At 51.0% G+C, this 14,519-nt stretch overlaps 1 protein-coding gene across 4 annotated transcripts in view; it reads left to right on the forward strand.

Moving 5' to 3' along the window:
• Window positions 1-2,096: 2,096 nt before the first annotated feature.
• Window positions 2,097-14,519, forward strand: part of MICALL1 (MICAL like 1) — a 57,184-nt gene continuing 44,761 nt past the window's right edge. For 2 of the 4 annotated variants that reach the window (XM_066320041.1, XM_066320040.1), the window contains exons 1-5: window positions 2,097-2,264; window positions 8,323-8,371; window positions 10,463-10,604; window positions 11,725-11,828; window positions 12,447-12,664. In XM_066320041.1, coding sequence (XP_066176138.1) covers window positions 2,119-2,264; window positions 8,323-8,371; window positions 10,463-10,604; window positions 11,725-11,828; window positions 12,447-12,664 — 659 coding nt within the window. In that variant the 5' untranslated portion in view covers window positions 2,097-2,118. Of the gene's footprint in view, window positions 2,265-8,322; window positions 8,372-10,462; window positions 10,605-11,724; window positions 11,829-12,446; window positions 12,665-14,519 lie in introns of those variants that run through there. The other 2 variants (XM_066320042.1, XM_066320043.1) reach the window with 2 other exon arrangements.

Consider the following 14,519-nt stretch of genomic DNA (forward strand, 5'->3'; position numbering starts at 1 on the left):
GACAAGTGATAGGGCATGCACTGAGACTGCTCTGCCCTGCACACCTCAGCACTGAGATTAAAAGTGAGACTTGCCCTTGACAATTAATGCTTGCAACAAGTCTGTCAAAGGGAAAATGCAGAGATAACCGATTCAATGCATCCCCAAAATAGGCTAGGCAACCCAGCACACTGGATGACACGACACAGAATAGAACCGTTTTACCTTGCACGCCCTGTTGCTGCCATCAGAAGAAGAGACATTCCCTGCAGCTGCCTAATGAGCCCCTGAAAGAACACATCTTTCCCATGTGCTAGCTGTTAAATGTGCCCCCTGAGGTCCTGGATATGAAGGGTGGCCCTTTTCCCTGGGAAACTGAACTCCCCCCTCCAGGTTCCTGGTGTCATTTTGCAGGAGACATTTGGCACTCTCAGGCCAGCCAGGATTCCCATTTGTGGTAGCTTGGGTCTGGGAGAAATCCTGATCCATCTCGAAATGTAGGCGGCGGAAGGCCAGTGCCGGGCACAGGGTCTTGGATACGAACGGTGGCCCTTTACCCTGGGAAATTGAATTCCCCCCCCCACCCCGCCAGGTTCCTGATGTCATTTTGCAGGAGACATTTGGCACTCTCAGGCCAGCCAGGATTCCCATTTGTGGTACCTTGGACCATCCACTGATCTCCCTGAATCCATGCCTTCTCTGAGGGTCTGCTGAAGGTTAACTGAGCAGCACTGGCACTTGGTGGAACAAAGCCAGGAGGAGCTTGCAGCTCTCACTGTGTGGAAAGATGGGCTCAGCGAGCTGCGGTGCCTGGCACTGCTTGAATCTGGAGGAATGCGGGGTGTTGAGCAGCATCAACAGAGCCCTGCTGGTGCTGGGAAGGCGCTCTGGGGGAAGGTGGGGGTGGCTAGAGCTTAAGCCTCGCCTGCTGCAGCAGGGTTTGGTGAGTGGAAGTGGTTCTGGACAAAATGGTTTTGTCTGAGGAAACCACAGTCCAGGGTCATGTACTCTGTGTCTCTGTCCTCTAGTTGTGAAGGGGCTGAAGCGTAAAATTACGGAACTTGGAAAAGTTAAGAAAACCTCCCTCATTCTGCTGTCCCGTAGGATATACATCAGGAAGACGCTGTCAGGCAGATGTGGAGGACGCTGAGTAGCCAGCGCTGTCATTACAAAACTGACACAATGTTTCATTTCCTTTTTTTGCTACAGAGTAGTTTTTCTTGTGATTTACAGGCATCTTATCTAGGGCGCTGCGTGGGGAGATCGTACAAACCAGTCAGAGAATTTATTTTTCACATGTTACAGTTCTGGGACCGTAGAATGATAGAATGAAACAGTGGAGTAGAAGAAAGACGGTGCTACGCATGAAATCTGAGTGAAGGAAGGAGTGTTAGAGCCCATACAAAATAACTGCAGGGAATGGACTCTTAAAGTTTTGGAACTGGCAGCAATAAGCTCAGCATCAGTGTGATGGTTTGGTCTTGCACAGAGGTAGCTGTTGGAGGTGAAAAGAACGCTAAGCTTAATAAAGTAGACTTTTATAGTATGCTTCCCCCTCTTGTCAAACCATCACCCTGAGCATGCATACCAGCTCTCGTGACAATCCATTGCCTCGATGTGGTGGGTTCCTGAGATTGTATCGCACTCTTCCTCCGCTTCTTCCAGGGCTTCCTGTGACTCCGAGTGTCTTGATCTTCAAAGCTCTTCTTGGCCCTGAGCCTACTCTGGGAGCCACCTACGTCCCAGATGTACTCCACTGCTACGGGCATTTAGGACGGATGAGAACCGCTTCTGGCTGGAGCAGCCTCTGTCTAAACCTGAAATCAGGGTGCCTAGTGGTTTTTAATCTAGTTGAATTTAAATTGTATTCAGGCCCAACTCCTTCCCCGGGGTAGGAGAGGTGCCCTCCCCAGCACGCTGCCCTGCTCCCTGGGGAGCGCTGAGCCCGGGGACCCGGGAGCTTCCGCGGCGTGTCCGGGCCCCGCCCCGGCAGGCCCCGCCCCCCGGAGCCCCGCCCCGGCAGGCCCCGAGCCCCGCCCCGGCAGGCCCCGAGCCCCGCCCCGGCAGGCCCCGAGCCCCGCCCCGGCAGGCCCCGAGCCCCGCCCCGGGCTGGCGGCGGCGGTGGTAGCGGCCGCCCTGATGTCGGGTCCGCGGGGCGCCCTGCAAGCCTGGTGCCGCCGGCAGTGCGAGGGCTACCGCGGCGTGGAGATCCGCGACCTCAGCACCTCCTTCCGCGACGGGCTGGCCTTCTGCGCCATCCTGCACCGCCACCGGCCCGACCTCCTGTGAGTGCAGGCCGCGCCTCGCCTGCCGCTCGGACGGGGCGCCGCGGGGGCCCGGCTGCCGCCCGCGGGCGCTGCTGGCAGAAGGAGCGGGGGGCGCGGAGGTTTGGGGCGCGGGACTGCTGGGAACCCCCTTTCTGGAGGGGTTGGGCCGCCTGTGCCCAGCCAGCGATCGCGAGGGGCTCACAGTGATTTGGGGAGATGGAGGAACCGTGGGAAACGGCTCCGGGCTGGCTGGCAGGGAAGCTCCCTGAGCATGGACATGAGGGGCTCGGAGAGCGGATGTGTCTCCGGTGTGCTGATGTGATGGTAGGGGATGCACTGAAGAAGGTGCTGTCGAGAAATAGTTGGATACTGGGAATCGAAGAATTCCATATTCCCAGGCAGGGCTCAAGGCCAGGTTGCATGGGGCTCTGAGGAACTTGGTCTAGTGGAAGGTTTCCCTGCCCGTGGCAGCAGGGTTTGAACCAGATAATCTTTCAAGTCCCTTCCAAGCCAAACCATTCTATCACTCTGTGTTTCAGCAAATGACCTTCTGACCTGGTCCTGCAGACTTGTCAAGGTCAGGGTTAATAGATGTCGTGTGATTTAAGGCTGGCGAGAGCATAGAGGTAGACTAGGTCCCTACACCCAAATGAGAGCAGTACCTACTGGAGAAGAGACATGGTGTTGGTATCTGGGTGTGGGGGTGTTTTGCCTCAGCAAGAGGTGAGCTTTCACACTTCAGGAGGGCCAGAGGCCTGCCCTGCACAGAGACATTCACAGCTGCCAGAGGCAGCCACTCTAAAATGTAGAGATCTGGATCAGGTTCCTGCTTGCATTTGCTTCCTGCTTGTTTTCTCTGGATGCCACAGTGAAAGCAGGAGGTAGCAAATGCCAGTAGGGGTATTGAGCCTCTCTAGTCTCCCCCGGCTTGGGTGTCTCTGAGGGGGAATGTGAGTTTGAGCAGGCAGACACTGAGTTTGGGATTGCTTGGGGGCACCGTGTCAGGCTGGAGAAACTAGCTGAGCTGCTGGAAGGAATCTGCCCCGACCTGCCGCTGTAACCCTGTGTGCCCTGGTGGTGCTGGGAATCTGACGCCCATCTGCTCTAATCCTTGGTATTCCTTGCAAGGCAGGTAGGCATCGCCCCACCTCACTGTGCCTCCGGCGTGCACGCGCTCCTTTGCCTGCTGCTAAAGCTGACAAGGGTGATGCGTCCCTGGTCACGTTCTGCTCTGGGACTGGTGGTTCTTCCTTTGGAGCTGCCCATATTGACCCAGTTCTCTTTCCTGATCTGGCCTCAGGAAGGCCTTTTGCCGTGACAGCAACCTCTGTCAGGCATAGGGTTGACTGTGACTCCAGTGGGGAGCTATGGTGTCTGTGAGGGGGTGAAGCAGGCTGGTGTCCTTACAAGCTGAAGCTGAACAGGTAGGCTGGAAACTGGACCGCTGCCTGCTGTGTTTCAGGTGGTTACCCAAAAACCCTCCACATGGTGTTCTGGAATGACTGAGAGCCAAGACATACAGTATCTTTGCATCACTCTGGGTTTTGAAGGAGCTGCATGATCTTGTGTCCTGCAGCTCTTGGATGGTATGGCTCACTTTGACTATCTAGAATGGAGCCTCTGAAAATGCTCCCAGTTGCAAGGCTGCTATGTGGGAAAAGGCAAATTAAGGACAGGAACACTTGCAATTATTGGTTTTTTTGTAAATGGCACAGTAACTGGGAACTGAAAAGCAGAGGTTCAGTAAAAACTTATGATAAACACCACTAAAACCACCTGATGGTTTCCAATTAACCATATTTACCATCCCATTGAAGCAGAGGCTGCTGCTCCTAAGTTGTCAGTGGGCTTAAATCTGCTCCTGGCAGATGTTCTTACTACACGATTCAGAGCTCCTCTGCACGAGCTGCATTGTAGAGACAAAGCCCAGGGCCTTACAAGGACATGGCATGTTGAAGAAGGATTTTTCAGAGGCCGTCAGGAGAGTAGCACAATTTCATCTGCTTCCAACTTCTTCAGCCTGTCCCGATTTGGAAGTGGGAAGATTGGATCAGAGGCAGTAAATCTCCTGACGGCAGAGGAAAAGTGGTTGCCCTTCTTTTCTTCTAAAGTGCTTTCAGTCACCCCAGTAATGGGACTTGGCAGGGATCTGTGAGTGCGTTTCTAACCTTGTGTGGTCTTCCTTTGTGCGGGGCTCTCCTGGCCCACAAGAGACAGCTGCGCTCTTCCCTCAAGGCTGGAGTTCCTCTGCAGGCAGCTGCTTCCCTGCTTCCTGTTGCCTTCCCCTGGGATTGCAGAGGGGAGGAATGGGCACATCCATAGGAGAGCTGAGCTGAAGCTCTTGCCTACCTGTGTGACACCACTCCTCTGCCACGCTGATCCCTTGGGCAATGCTGCTCTGGTGGCTGTGAGCCTGCCCCGGTTTTCTGACCTTGCCTAGATGCACCCCTGTCGTGCTGCTGTGCTGGGAGGGGACACACTGAGGACAGTTTTCCACATGATCCCTGATTTGAGCACAATCACCATGGAATAAGGCAAATGACATTGGAGGGATGGCTGCCCTGGAGAGCTTTGGAGCAGCTCCCACAGGGCTCTTGGAAACACTATAGGTTTGCTCTTTTTGAAAGAAGTAAACTGGAATTCCTCAGTGTCTACTGAATCCAGCTCAAGGTATCTTGAAGTGACTACCGAGGTGCATACCTCTAGGACCTGTGTGTTGGACCATGCAGATGAAAATCTCTGACTCTGCTGTTGTAGGCACATCACTTGCCTTCGTTGCCTCACTATCCCAGTCAGGGAAATGGGAAACTTGGATTTAGCCTCTGACTGTGCTGCTGGCTGTGTGATCTGGAGATGAGACATTTAATCTCTTCCCTTTTCAGTTAAGCTGGCAACATCCAGAGCAACTTGACAGTGAACTGTGGGAATAAAGGAGTTTGTTTGCTCAGTTCTCTAGAAATTTGAAGCATGAAATTAGTGTTTACAAGGCATTTGCTACAGCTTTAGTGAAGCAAAGAGCATCTTTCAGCATCCCAAGCTCTACAGCCTCCCTGGTGCTCAGGGAGGGCTCTTGGAATTCAGGGGTGAGAAGAATAAAGGAGTGTGGCGCATGCCTTTGGAGTGCTGAGAGACATGGAGACTTGAGGAAAAACAGGAGATGAGAGCTGTTTTAGAAACACTGTTTTGTGTCCCTAGAGCCATGGATTTGGTTACAGTCAGGGTCACAAATCTTGTTTGTTCCTTCCCATGTACTGCCTGCATTTCCCTGACAAGACCTGGGAAGCTGAACAGCTTATTATGTGGCACTGCCTTAAAGTGCTCATGATTTATATTTCAGGAATCCAGGAATTTGCTCTGGTTTTAGCTGTACGGCACACCCTTCCCCCTTCTCTGGATCTGCTGTGCTCCCTGGCAGCTGCCCTAAACCCTGGAGTGCTTAGTGGCTCTGCATGTATCTCATTAGATAAGTGCTTGGGATGTAATTTGCATAGAAATAGTACTCCAGGATATGGTACAACAGCGGGGTTTGCTGAGTCAAGACAGTTGTTCAGCTGGGATAGCCAGAATCTTGCCTGTTCTTAGGTCCAATCCCTTGGACAGGTATTTTGGCAGCAGAGGAGCCTGAGCAGGGCTGGATGAAAGACTGCTGAGATCAGGGCAAGGAAATAATGTGACATGCAGCCACATGTTACAGAATTGCGAGATGGTGAGTTCTGGGCTCTCTGCAGAGGAGACAGTTTATAGAGGGGAAAGAGGTGTGTCTGGATGACTTTTCCCCATGCCTGAGAGGCCATGTTCCTTGCACATTGGTACTGGGAGTTTGCCTGGAGCCACAGGGATGCCACGTGATCAAATGGCATATGGGAGTGCTCATGTCAGGAGCAATACAGGTCAGTGTGGTCCTGCTTGGCCTATCAGAGAGGAAGCTGGAAAATGCAGTAGAGAGGAACTGAATGAACTAATCCCTGGGCCCTTGTACTGATAGACTTCAATGTCTCAGATAAAGCTGAGTCTGCAATCCTAAATTAGTGGGAAAGAACCTTCTATTCCCTTGCTGCTTGGTAATCTCTTGATACCTCTTGAACTTCATTCACATCCTCTCTGCTGGCATCTGCTTTTCCTAATGGAGTTGCCTTGGTTTACTAAAGCAGCTTTGATGCACTGGGGCGGAGAGGAATGGACATGAAGTTTTGTCTGTCAGAAAATGCTCTCCCAGACCACCAAGGAGTCTTTGAGCTTCCAGCTACACCACTCCCATATCCTGAAAGTGAAGGCAATCAAAATAAAAGTCACGAATGTTAGAGGGCAGTTGATATATAACTTTGCTGTCATTGCTTCTCCTGTGTCCCAAGCTGGCATTTTCTTTAAAAGGAAAAAGAAATACTGCAAGGTTAAAGGACTTCTCTTGGCAAAAACAAAGCAAAAACTTAGAGAAAAAACTTCTCCCAGTGGAGACTAGTTATAAATTACAAAAATGACAGTGGTTTTGAATTAAAGCATAGGCTGCAGCTGAAGCCTTTGCTCACCGGCATTTAAAGAAGGAGAAGTTGTGATATTTTGAGCAGTCTGAGTTCTGTACATGTATTCACATGAGCTTTCAGGAAGGTGACAGAGCTGAACATCCAGCCCACCTTTCTGCGTGTCTGCTGCATTTGCTCCCGCAGCAGCGAGCGGCTGCAGCTTCGTTCATCTGTGAGGAAACGGCACCAGCAGCCTCTTGCTTTTGAACAGAGGAAGTGTAATTTCATGGTGGTGTAGGCAGCCGGGAAAATCTTCCTGAGCTCATCACGGACTTCCTCTGCAGCTTTGGGAAAGCTACATGAGGGGCTCCAAGAAGGAGTTGGCTGCCCTGCCATGTGGCACCGGGACAGACTGTGTCAGTGTTACAGGAAAAGGCAATAAAATCCAGAGGGGGGTGGAGGAAGGAGGTTTCTGTAGCCCCTCTCCGCAGGTGCGTGGTGCCACCTCGCCTGGATCCTGCACACCACCTTCAGGGTGGGGCATGCATTCCCCCCTCTAGTCTGAATTGTCATTTTGTGTTGATCTCCCAAGCTTTGGCTCCTCTCTGTGGTCCATTGGGATGACTTTGGTTGACCCTAGACCTCTCTGGACTGCATCCTCCCGTGAATCCAGCTAGCAGGCACACCAGGCTGCTGCATGAGGGTGCATTTTTTTGTAACAAAGCTGATATCCTCAGCAGGAAGGAGCTGTAAGTAGTGCAGTGTGATGCTGGTTTTTTCACACATGCACTATACCCACACACGCATGCAAAAGGCATAACTAACTCCTTCCTGCATTTCTCCCCCTCTTTTGAAAGCCTGCAGACTGCTTCAACTTTCTGCCCTCTGCTTCCTTGGTGAAGGCGGCTAATCAGTCCCTGTGGGCAAGTTGAGCTCTCAGAGGGCTCCAGGGGAACAAGTGAAATGGGTTGGAACAAATGAATCCCCTGGGTTGGAGACTGCTGGGATTCCTCTGTGTGCCCTGGGTGCCTTGCATTTAGCTCCAAGGGCTACAGCTGAGGACAGTTTGTTGTGAATGTTTGGGGGAAAGCAAGGACAGGAATGCAGTTTAAGATCTGTGTCATTGCCAATTCCTTGAGGTGGTACAGGGAGGTTTGTCTAAGGACCCTCATAGAGCCACCTGAATCTGTCCCTTCTTTCTCTTGAGGTGAGGAATTTATATCCCCATCCTCCACTGTTATGGCAGTGGCCTTGGAAAAGAAAGTTTGGGATCATGTTGTGCACTCTTTGGTGCAGCAGTGTGTGGTGCTAATGGAAACATGGCCCTGGTATTTCTGCCGCCTTTAATCTCAAGGCCAGAAGCAGGTAATGAGAGACAAGAATGACATTTTAATTTCCTGGTCACCACCCATTTGGGACTCACTTTCTTTTTTTAGTTGCAATTTTCCTTTGGTTTCCTTGTCCTGTTACAACCTGAAATCTGCATTGCCAAGGTTTTGTTTATCCAGGATCTTATCTAGGATCTAAGGTTGACTGTCCTGGGAATCTGCATATGATGGCATAGGGACACTTCTCCTCTGCACTTCATATGGCTATTTTGTGCTCTTTCATTTCAGAGACTTTGATTCTCTCTCCAAAGATGACGTCTATGAGAATAATCGCTTGGTAAGTCCCCTTTCTGCAGTGCACAGAAGGAAGAAGTGATGTGAGAATGACTTGATGAAGGCCATGTAGTGTGGGAGGAATTTGTGACAGTGTATATAATTTGTGACAGGTATAAGAAAAATCAGTGTTGGTAAGTAACAGGCAGGAGCTTCTCTGGAAACAAGGGAATCTGAAACATCAGCTTCCAGCCTGGTTATCTAAATAGTTGCCAAGACAACATCTCAGGTGAAGATTTAAATGATGCAACATCTTCTTGACTTCAGTTGTTCCAGATTTGCAGGCAATGGAAGCAGGAACACAGTTTTACTTCAGCCATCAGCAGCGAGGAAGGTCATGCTAGACCCCGGTCTGCAACGTTCCCCTCCTGCTTGGGACAGCTGGAGCCAGTAGCAGAGGCAGGCAGTGTGGAATGGGGAGGTGCCCAGCCCCAGGGGCTAGTGGTAGGACAGAGCAGCAATAGCCCTGTTATTTTTTTAAATGAGAGAAAGGCCTAATTGCTTGCAGGCTCCATGTGATAGTCTGTGGAAAGGCATGGCCCATCACCTTCTCAAGATGAGTTATGCTACATACAAATATCTTAAGGGCAGATGTTGAGGATGAGGCCAGACTCTTCAGTGGTGCCCAGCAACAGGAGAAAGAGTGTTGGGTCCAAACAGAATTACAGGAATTCCTCAGCTGAATATGAGGAAAAACATTTTTTACTGTTAGGAACAGAGCACTGGGCTAGGCTGTCCAGAGAGGAAGTAGAGTCTCTAGCTCTGGGGATATTTTAACCCCAACTGGATGTGATTTTGTGTTACCTGCTTTAGGTGAACCCACTTTAGCAGGGGTTTGGACTAGATGATGTCCAAAATCTCTTTCAGCCCCAGTGATTCTGTAATTCTGTGATTTGGCATTTACAGAATTAGGGTTGTCTAGTTATGTCCTGGCATGTCCTTTCCCACACAGGTTGCCCCTTTCAGTCATGAGCAGCTTTTTCCATTCAAGACTCACACAGTGGGTGTCTTGTCCTATTAGAGACCTCTCAGGTGGAGTCTCTCTTCACTCCTTGCTTGCTTACAGCCTTGTGTTCAGTAAGACTCAGTCCAGACAGCTGGCTTAAAGCCAGGCTGAGCAGAGCAGGATACCCATGGTGGGCACTTTTACACCCCTAGTTACAACAAATATCCATTCACTTTTGTTTCTCCATTCCTTTCCTTTTATATCTCACACCCTTCACAGCACCTCATGCCACAGACTCTTCACTCTGCCTTCATTCTTTACTCACACCCATCGCCTTTACCTGTGCACTTGGTACCTCATTATTCAGTGCCCAAACCACTCTTATCTGCTGCTGGCTTACTTCTCTTCAGTCCCTGCCATAGTTTTGCACCCCCATCCCTGGGAGATCAATGTGGGTATGCTGCCCTTGGCTCAGCAGAGGGATGGCCAGTGTAAAGACAGTAATCCGCACACACTGCTGAGCAGGAAACTCTCCAACAGCTTTTTTCTTCCTCCATTCCTTCCTTTTGGGTAGCTCTGTATGCCGAAGGAGGAGATGGGTGCTTCTCCTAACAGTGTCCTTGTTTCTGCTTGCTGAGACACAGAAAAGTAATGAAAGTACTGGCTTGTGCACGTCAGGCTGCTGGATGTTGAGCCGAGGTGGCTCTGTTGATTGTGGCAGGGGAAGGTGTAGCACCCCAGAGCATGAGAGGATGTGCAGTCAGTGTTTCTGTGGGGTGAACATTTGAGGTGGCTGAGGACACTGCTCAATAGAGTTCAGTGTCACTGGAAGTATCTACCAGCCCTCGGCCCGTTGTGGTTCCAGCCAAGACTCTGCCAGGCTCTTGCATGAGGGCACTGCTGGCTGAGCTGAAAAAACACTGGGGCTTTTTTCAGTGAAAACTTCAAGGGAACCTTACTTCTGTTGCTACTTTTTTTTAGTCAAGCAGCATGTCTGGATGCCTCTGTCCATAAAGGATGCCATAGGTTCACTGTTTAACCTTCCCTGAGTTCCTTCTAATTTGATATTTCTCAATTTGATATTTCTGTCTGTTATTTCTCATGAAGCATCAGTTTACTTTCCTTAATGCCTCTGTGCTGTTCCTGCAGGCCTTTGAGTTGGCAGAGCAGGAGCTGGGCATCCCAGCCCTGCTTGATCCCAATGATATGGTCTCCATGAAAGTCCCCGACTGCCTCAGCATCATGACTTATGTGTCTCAGTATTACAACCATTTCAACAACCCCAGCCAAGGTGAGTGTCCTCCCACCCCTCAGGCTTCCAGTTTGCCCCTGTTTGAGTACAGGAAACCCAGCACCCCCTTGTGCTTCCTCCTTCCTGGGGCAGCTGGGGGCTCTGTTTGTGGGGAAGGGGAGAGGAACAGGTAGTACCTGCCTCTCCTGCATCTTGCTGGTGCCCCTGAAGAAGGCCTGGAAGAGAGAGTGCATTTGGGTGAGGTTTAACAAGAGATGAGGGTGATGCAACAGCTCAGGCTGTGGAAAAAGAAATGCCTAATGCCTTTCTTCGCCCTCTGCACTGCATTCCTGCCAACTTGGGTTGGGCCACCACCCCTGGTGCTCACCAGAACCCTTTGTGATCTGCTCTAACCCACTAAAATAGGAGAAAGCTATATAGGAGACCACCTACCACAGCTAATTTTTATCACATAGGTACATGTTAAGTGACTGGAGGACAGAGGGAGTGGAGCCAGGGTGGAATGTTTCAAATCAGCTCATCTGTCCCTACAACTACAGCCCGAGCTGAGTGCTCTGAGACAGCTCTTCCTGGCATCCTTTGACTGGGTGGAGATGAGAGCTCCAGGTCTCCTCTGTTTCAGTCTGTAGCCACAACATCAGATAAATCTCTTCCGCTTGTATATGCTTCTCCAGGGATGCTGGTCTCCCAGACAAGGAATCCTGCTGGGGACTAGTGTGTGAGTTCCAGCCCCGACAGCAAGAGAGGCTTCACAGACCTGCTGACAGCCTGGAAGCCCTGGGGCCCAGTGGGTCACCACAATACATCAGCAGCTACCCCAGCTGCTCTGGGCTTTGAGTGTTGCTTAGGGAGTCAATTACAAGGAAGCCAAGTACTGCACGTGATGAGTAAATAAAATCACAGTGGGGGACTGGTATCCCTGGGCCACAGAAGGGGGTCCACAGCGGGCCAGGCTCTCTGGCAGCCTCACAGCTGACCCATTATTAGACTGTGTTTGTCTCTTCCACCTAAAATAAGCACTGAAGTTTTAGGAGTGGCAGGTCTCATCCTGTGTCACAAGGCTGGATGATTTTATTTTTTTCCCCTCCCCTTCCTGCACATGAGTAGTGTGAGTCACCACTGCTCACCATGCCTGATCCTCCTTCCCTCTTGCCTCCAGCCAGCATCCCTCCACCTATGAAGCGACCAACTGCTGCCTCCTCTCCTCCTCTGCTGTCCCACAAGACGCCTGTGGCTGCAATTGAGAGTCCTTCAGCACCACAGGTACCTAATTTCTTGATTCAAAGACAGCCTAAGGCAGTGATACCCCCTGCACTGTGGGTGAGGAGATGGGAAAAAGCCTGTCACAGAGCCATGGATTTCTGCAGGGGCATGCCTGTGTGTTTTGGGAGTGAGAGGTGTTTGGGATTTTGTTTCCTTGTGGGATCCAGCTGAGAGTGATTTTTCTCTATGAGGCTGTGGACTGTAATTTGTCCATGGCGGGCAAGAGGTTGGGCAGGTTGGTGCTGGATGGTTCCTTGAACCACCCAGGGTACAAACACTCTCCTTCCTATGTGGGTATAACCCTGTAGATGCGGAAAGAGCAGGAATGTGGGACTAGAAGGCAGAAAAGATGCCTTTTAGTTCAAGTTTTAGCAGTTGTCTAAGATGGGACCTTTTCCAGTGTTTTGCAGGACCCTGGTGAATGAGGTATAAATTAGTCCCTTCCACAGTCCTTCAGCTGTAGATAGGGCTGAGGCACCTTTTGGAGTGGCCCCTTCTAATTTGGGAAGAGGCAGCCTGCCTGTGCCTGGGCTTGAAGGCAGCTGTTCTGTGCATTGTCAGCCCCTGAGGTCAGCCCCTGAGCTGTGCCATGAGTCCTCAGTGACAGGCCTTGCACAGGGAGCAGCTGTTCTGGAGAACGCATGGTCTGGGGAGCAGCTTGTGGCCCCCATCCTGAGCTGCCTGTGCGTTGTGTCCCAGGATGATGTCCCCTTGGAGCCCTCGGAGCGGTCCCAGCGCAGCACGCTCAGCAGCACCTGTGCAGCCTGCCAGCAGCATGTCCACCTGGTGCAGCGCTACCTGGCTGAGGGCAAGCTCTACCACCGCCACTGCTTCAGGTATGTCGTGGCCAGGTGTGATGGGGTGGCCTCTCTCCTCAGCAGACTGGGGGTCTGTGGCCTGCTGCACCCCGTCTTTGAGTATCTTCATCCCTGGGCAACATGGAATGTGAACAACAGTGCTTGAAGTGAGAGTGAAGACGTTCCATTTGCCTGCCAGCCCCCTGTCCCAGAGGTCTGACTAGCCCCTTGTGTCCCAGTGCTCCGTTCCTATCCTGCTCCCTGCCTCCCTTGCTGACTTGTGCTTTCCCACTTCACTTGGAATCCCAGCCTCTTGAGCTTCTCCCACCTCCATAAATAATGATGCTCTGCCTCTTTACCACCTGCCTACCCAGGACCACCCCCCTTCACCTTCCATTGAGGTCTAAGCCATGACATCATGCTACAGACCTCCTTCCACCTACACTCCACATCCCCAACTGGATATACAGGCTACCATGCTGCCTGGGTGGTGCTGAGCTCCCAGGGAGCATGTGGAGAGCTGCAGACTGTTAACAAACTGAGGAATGAGGGTTTACACGTCAGCAGCTCTGTGGTTACTCCCTGAGTGCAGGTCCTTACCTGCAGCACCTATGAAATCATTTCACTTTGCTTTCCCTGCTGTGATGATGAAGAAATGAAATCTCTCCCATGGGCCACAGGACAAGGGTTGGCATATGAGGACAGAAACATCGAGCTACTGGGAAAGATGTGGGAGGCATCATTCACCTGCCTAAGCCAGCTGGGAATGTGCTGTAGAAAGTGTCACAGGAGGGGAGCTGAGCTGGATCCCGTCAGACTTCCAATCTGTGTTTGGGACAAAAGCAGGAGTTTTGGGGTTCAGGTGCAACACTCCCACTGTCCTAATAGGTCAGGAATAGGAGAGGTGTCATGTCTGCTCATAGCCCTTCAGACTGAGCAGGGAGATCCCTGTAATTTTATCCCAAATGTTTTGCCTCCTGATTATTTTCTATTTTCTGTTTTGTTTGGGGAGTTTTCTTTCTGCGCTGATACATGGACAATATTTGGTCATAAATGTCCTATGGCAGTGGTTCCTGTGGTCTGATAGAGATAAACCCAAAGCAAACCACTTTCTTCCCTTGTCCGAGCTTTCCGCTTCCTCATTTCATCTTACCCCTTCTCTCTAGAGTCCCTATGTCCTCACACTTCTGCTCTCCTTTCAAAGAAAATCCCAGTCCACTGGATGCCCAGAGCAGAATTCCTTGCCAAAATTATCTACTGGCAGTGTAGGGCAGCTAGCTGCTGCATGCACCAGATATTTAAACAAGAAGGAACAAGCTTAGTTTTCATGGGAGTGCTTGATTAGCCTTTGGCTGTCTTTTATGTATGCTATCCACCTCCCTTCCCAGGTGGAGAAGGACTGGCTTGGTTGCCAGTGCTTTGTATCGTGCTTGCACCTTGAGGGCTTCATTAGGAAGCATTCAGAGGCTCAGTGGGGGAACAGTGGATGATCCAAGGAGATGTGGCAGACAGCAAAGGACAGGGAAGCTATTAGCCCAACAACAGGCAAGGCAGAGTGTAAGAATGGGCCTGCTGCATAAGGCCCTTGTCCTTCCAGCCAAATGCTGTGGCCCAGCTGGAGGCCATGGTCAGCATTACTGAGCTGACCAGAGTGTGAGACCAGATCAGGCTTATGTGTTCTTTCTCCTGGATACTCTGGAAGCTTCCAATACAGTAATTTCCCAGGTTGAAATGGATGTAATTTTATTTAATAATTGGCATTGGGGAGCAGTTGTTTTACAAACAAATGTGTCTGACAGTCCTTTAACGTGCCAAGACCCTTGGCCCCACAAGGCAGTCCATAGCCTGCAGTTCTGAACCAGTTGTTCCTAATTCCAGTTGATAGTCACTGTTT

The sequence above is a fragment of the Sylvia atricapilla genome, chromosome 5 (genome assembly GCF_009819655.1).
Source record: "Sylvia atricapilla isolate bSylAtr1 chromosome 5, bSylAtr1.pri, whole genome shotgun sequence".
NCBI classification, from domain to species: Eukaryota; Metazoa; Chordata; class Aves; order Passeriformes; family Sylviidae; genus Sylvia; species Sylvia atricapilla.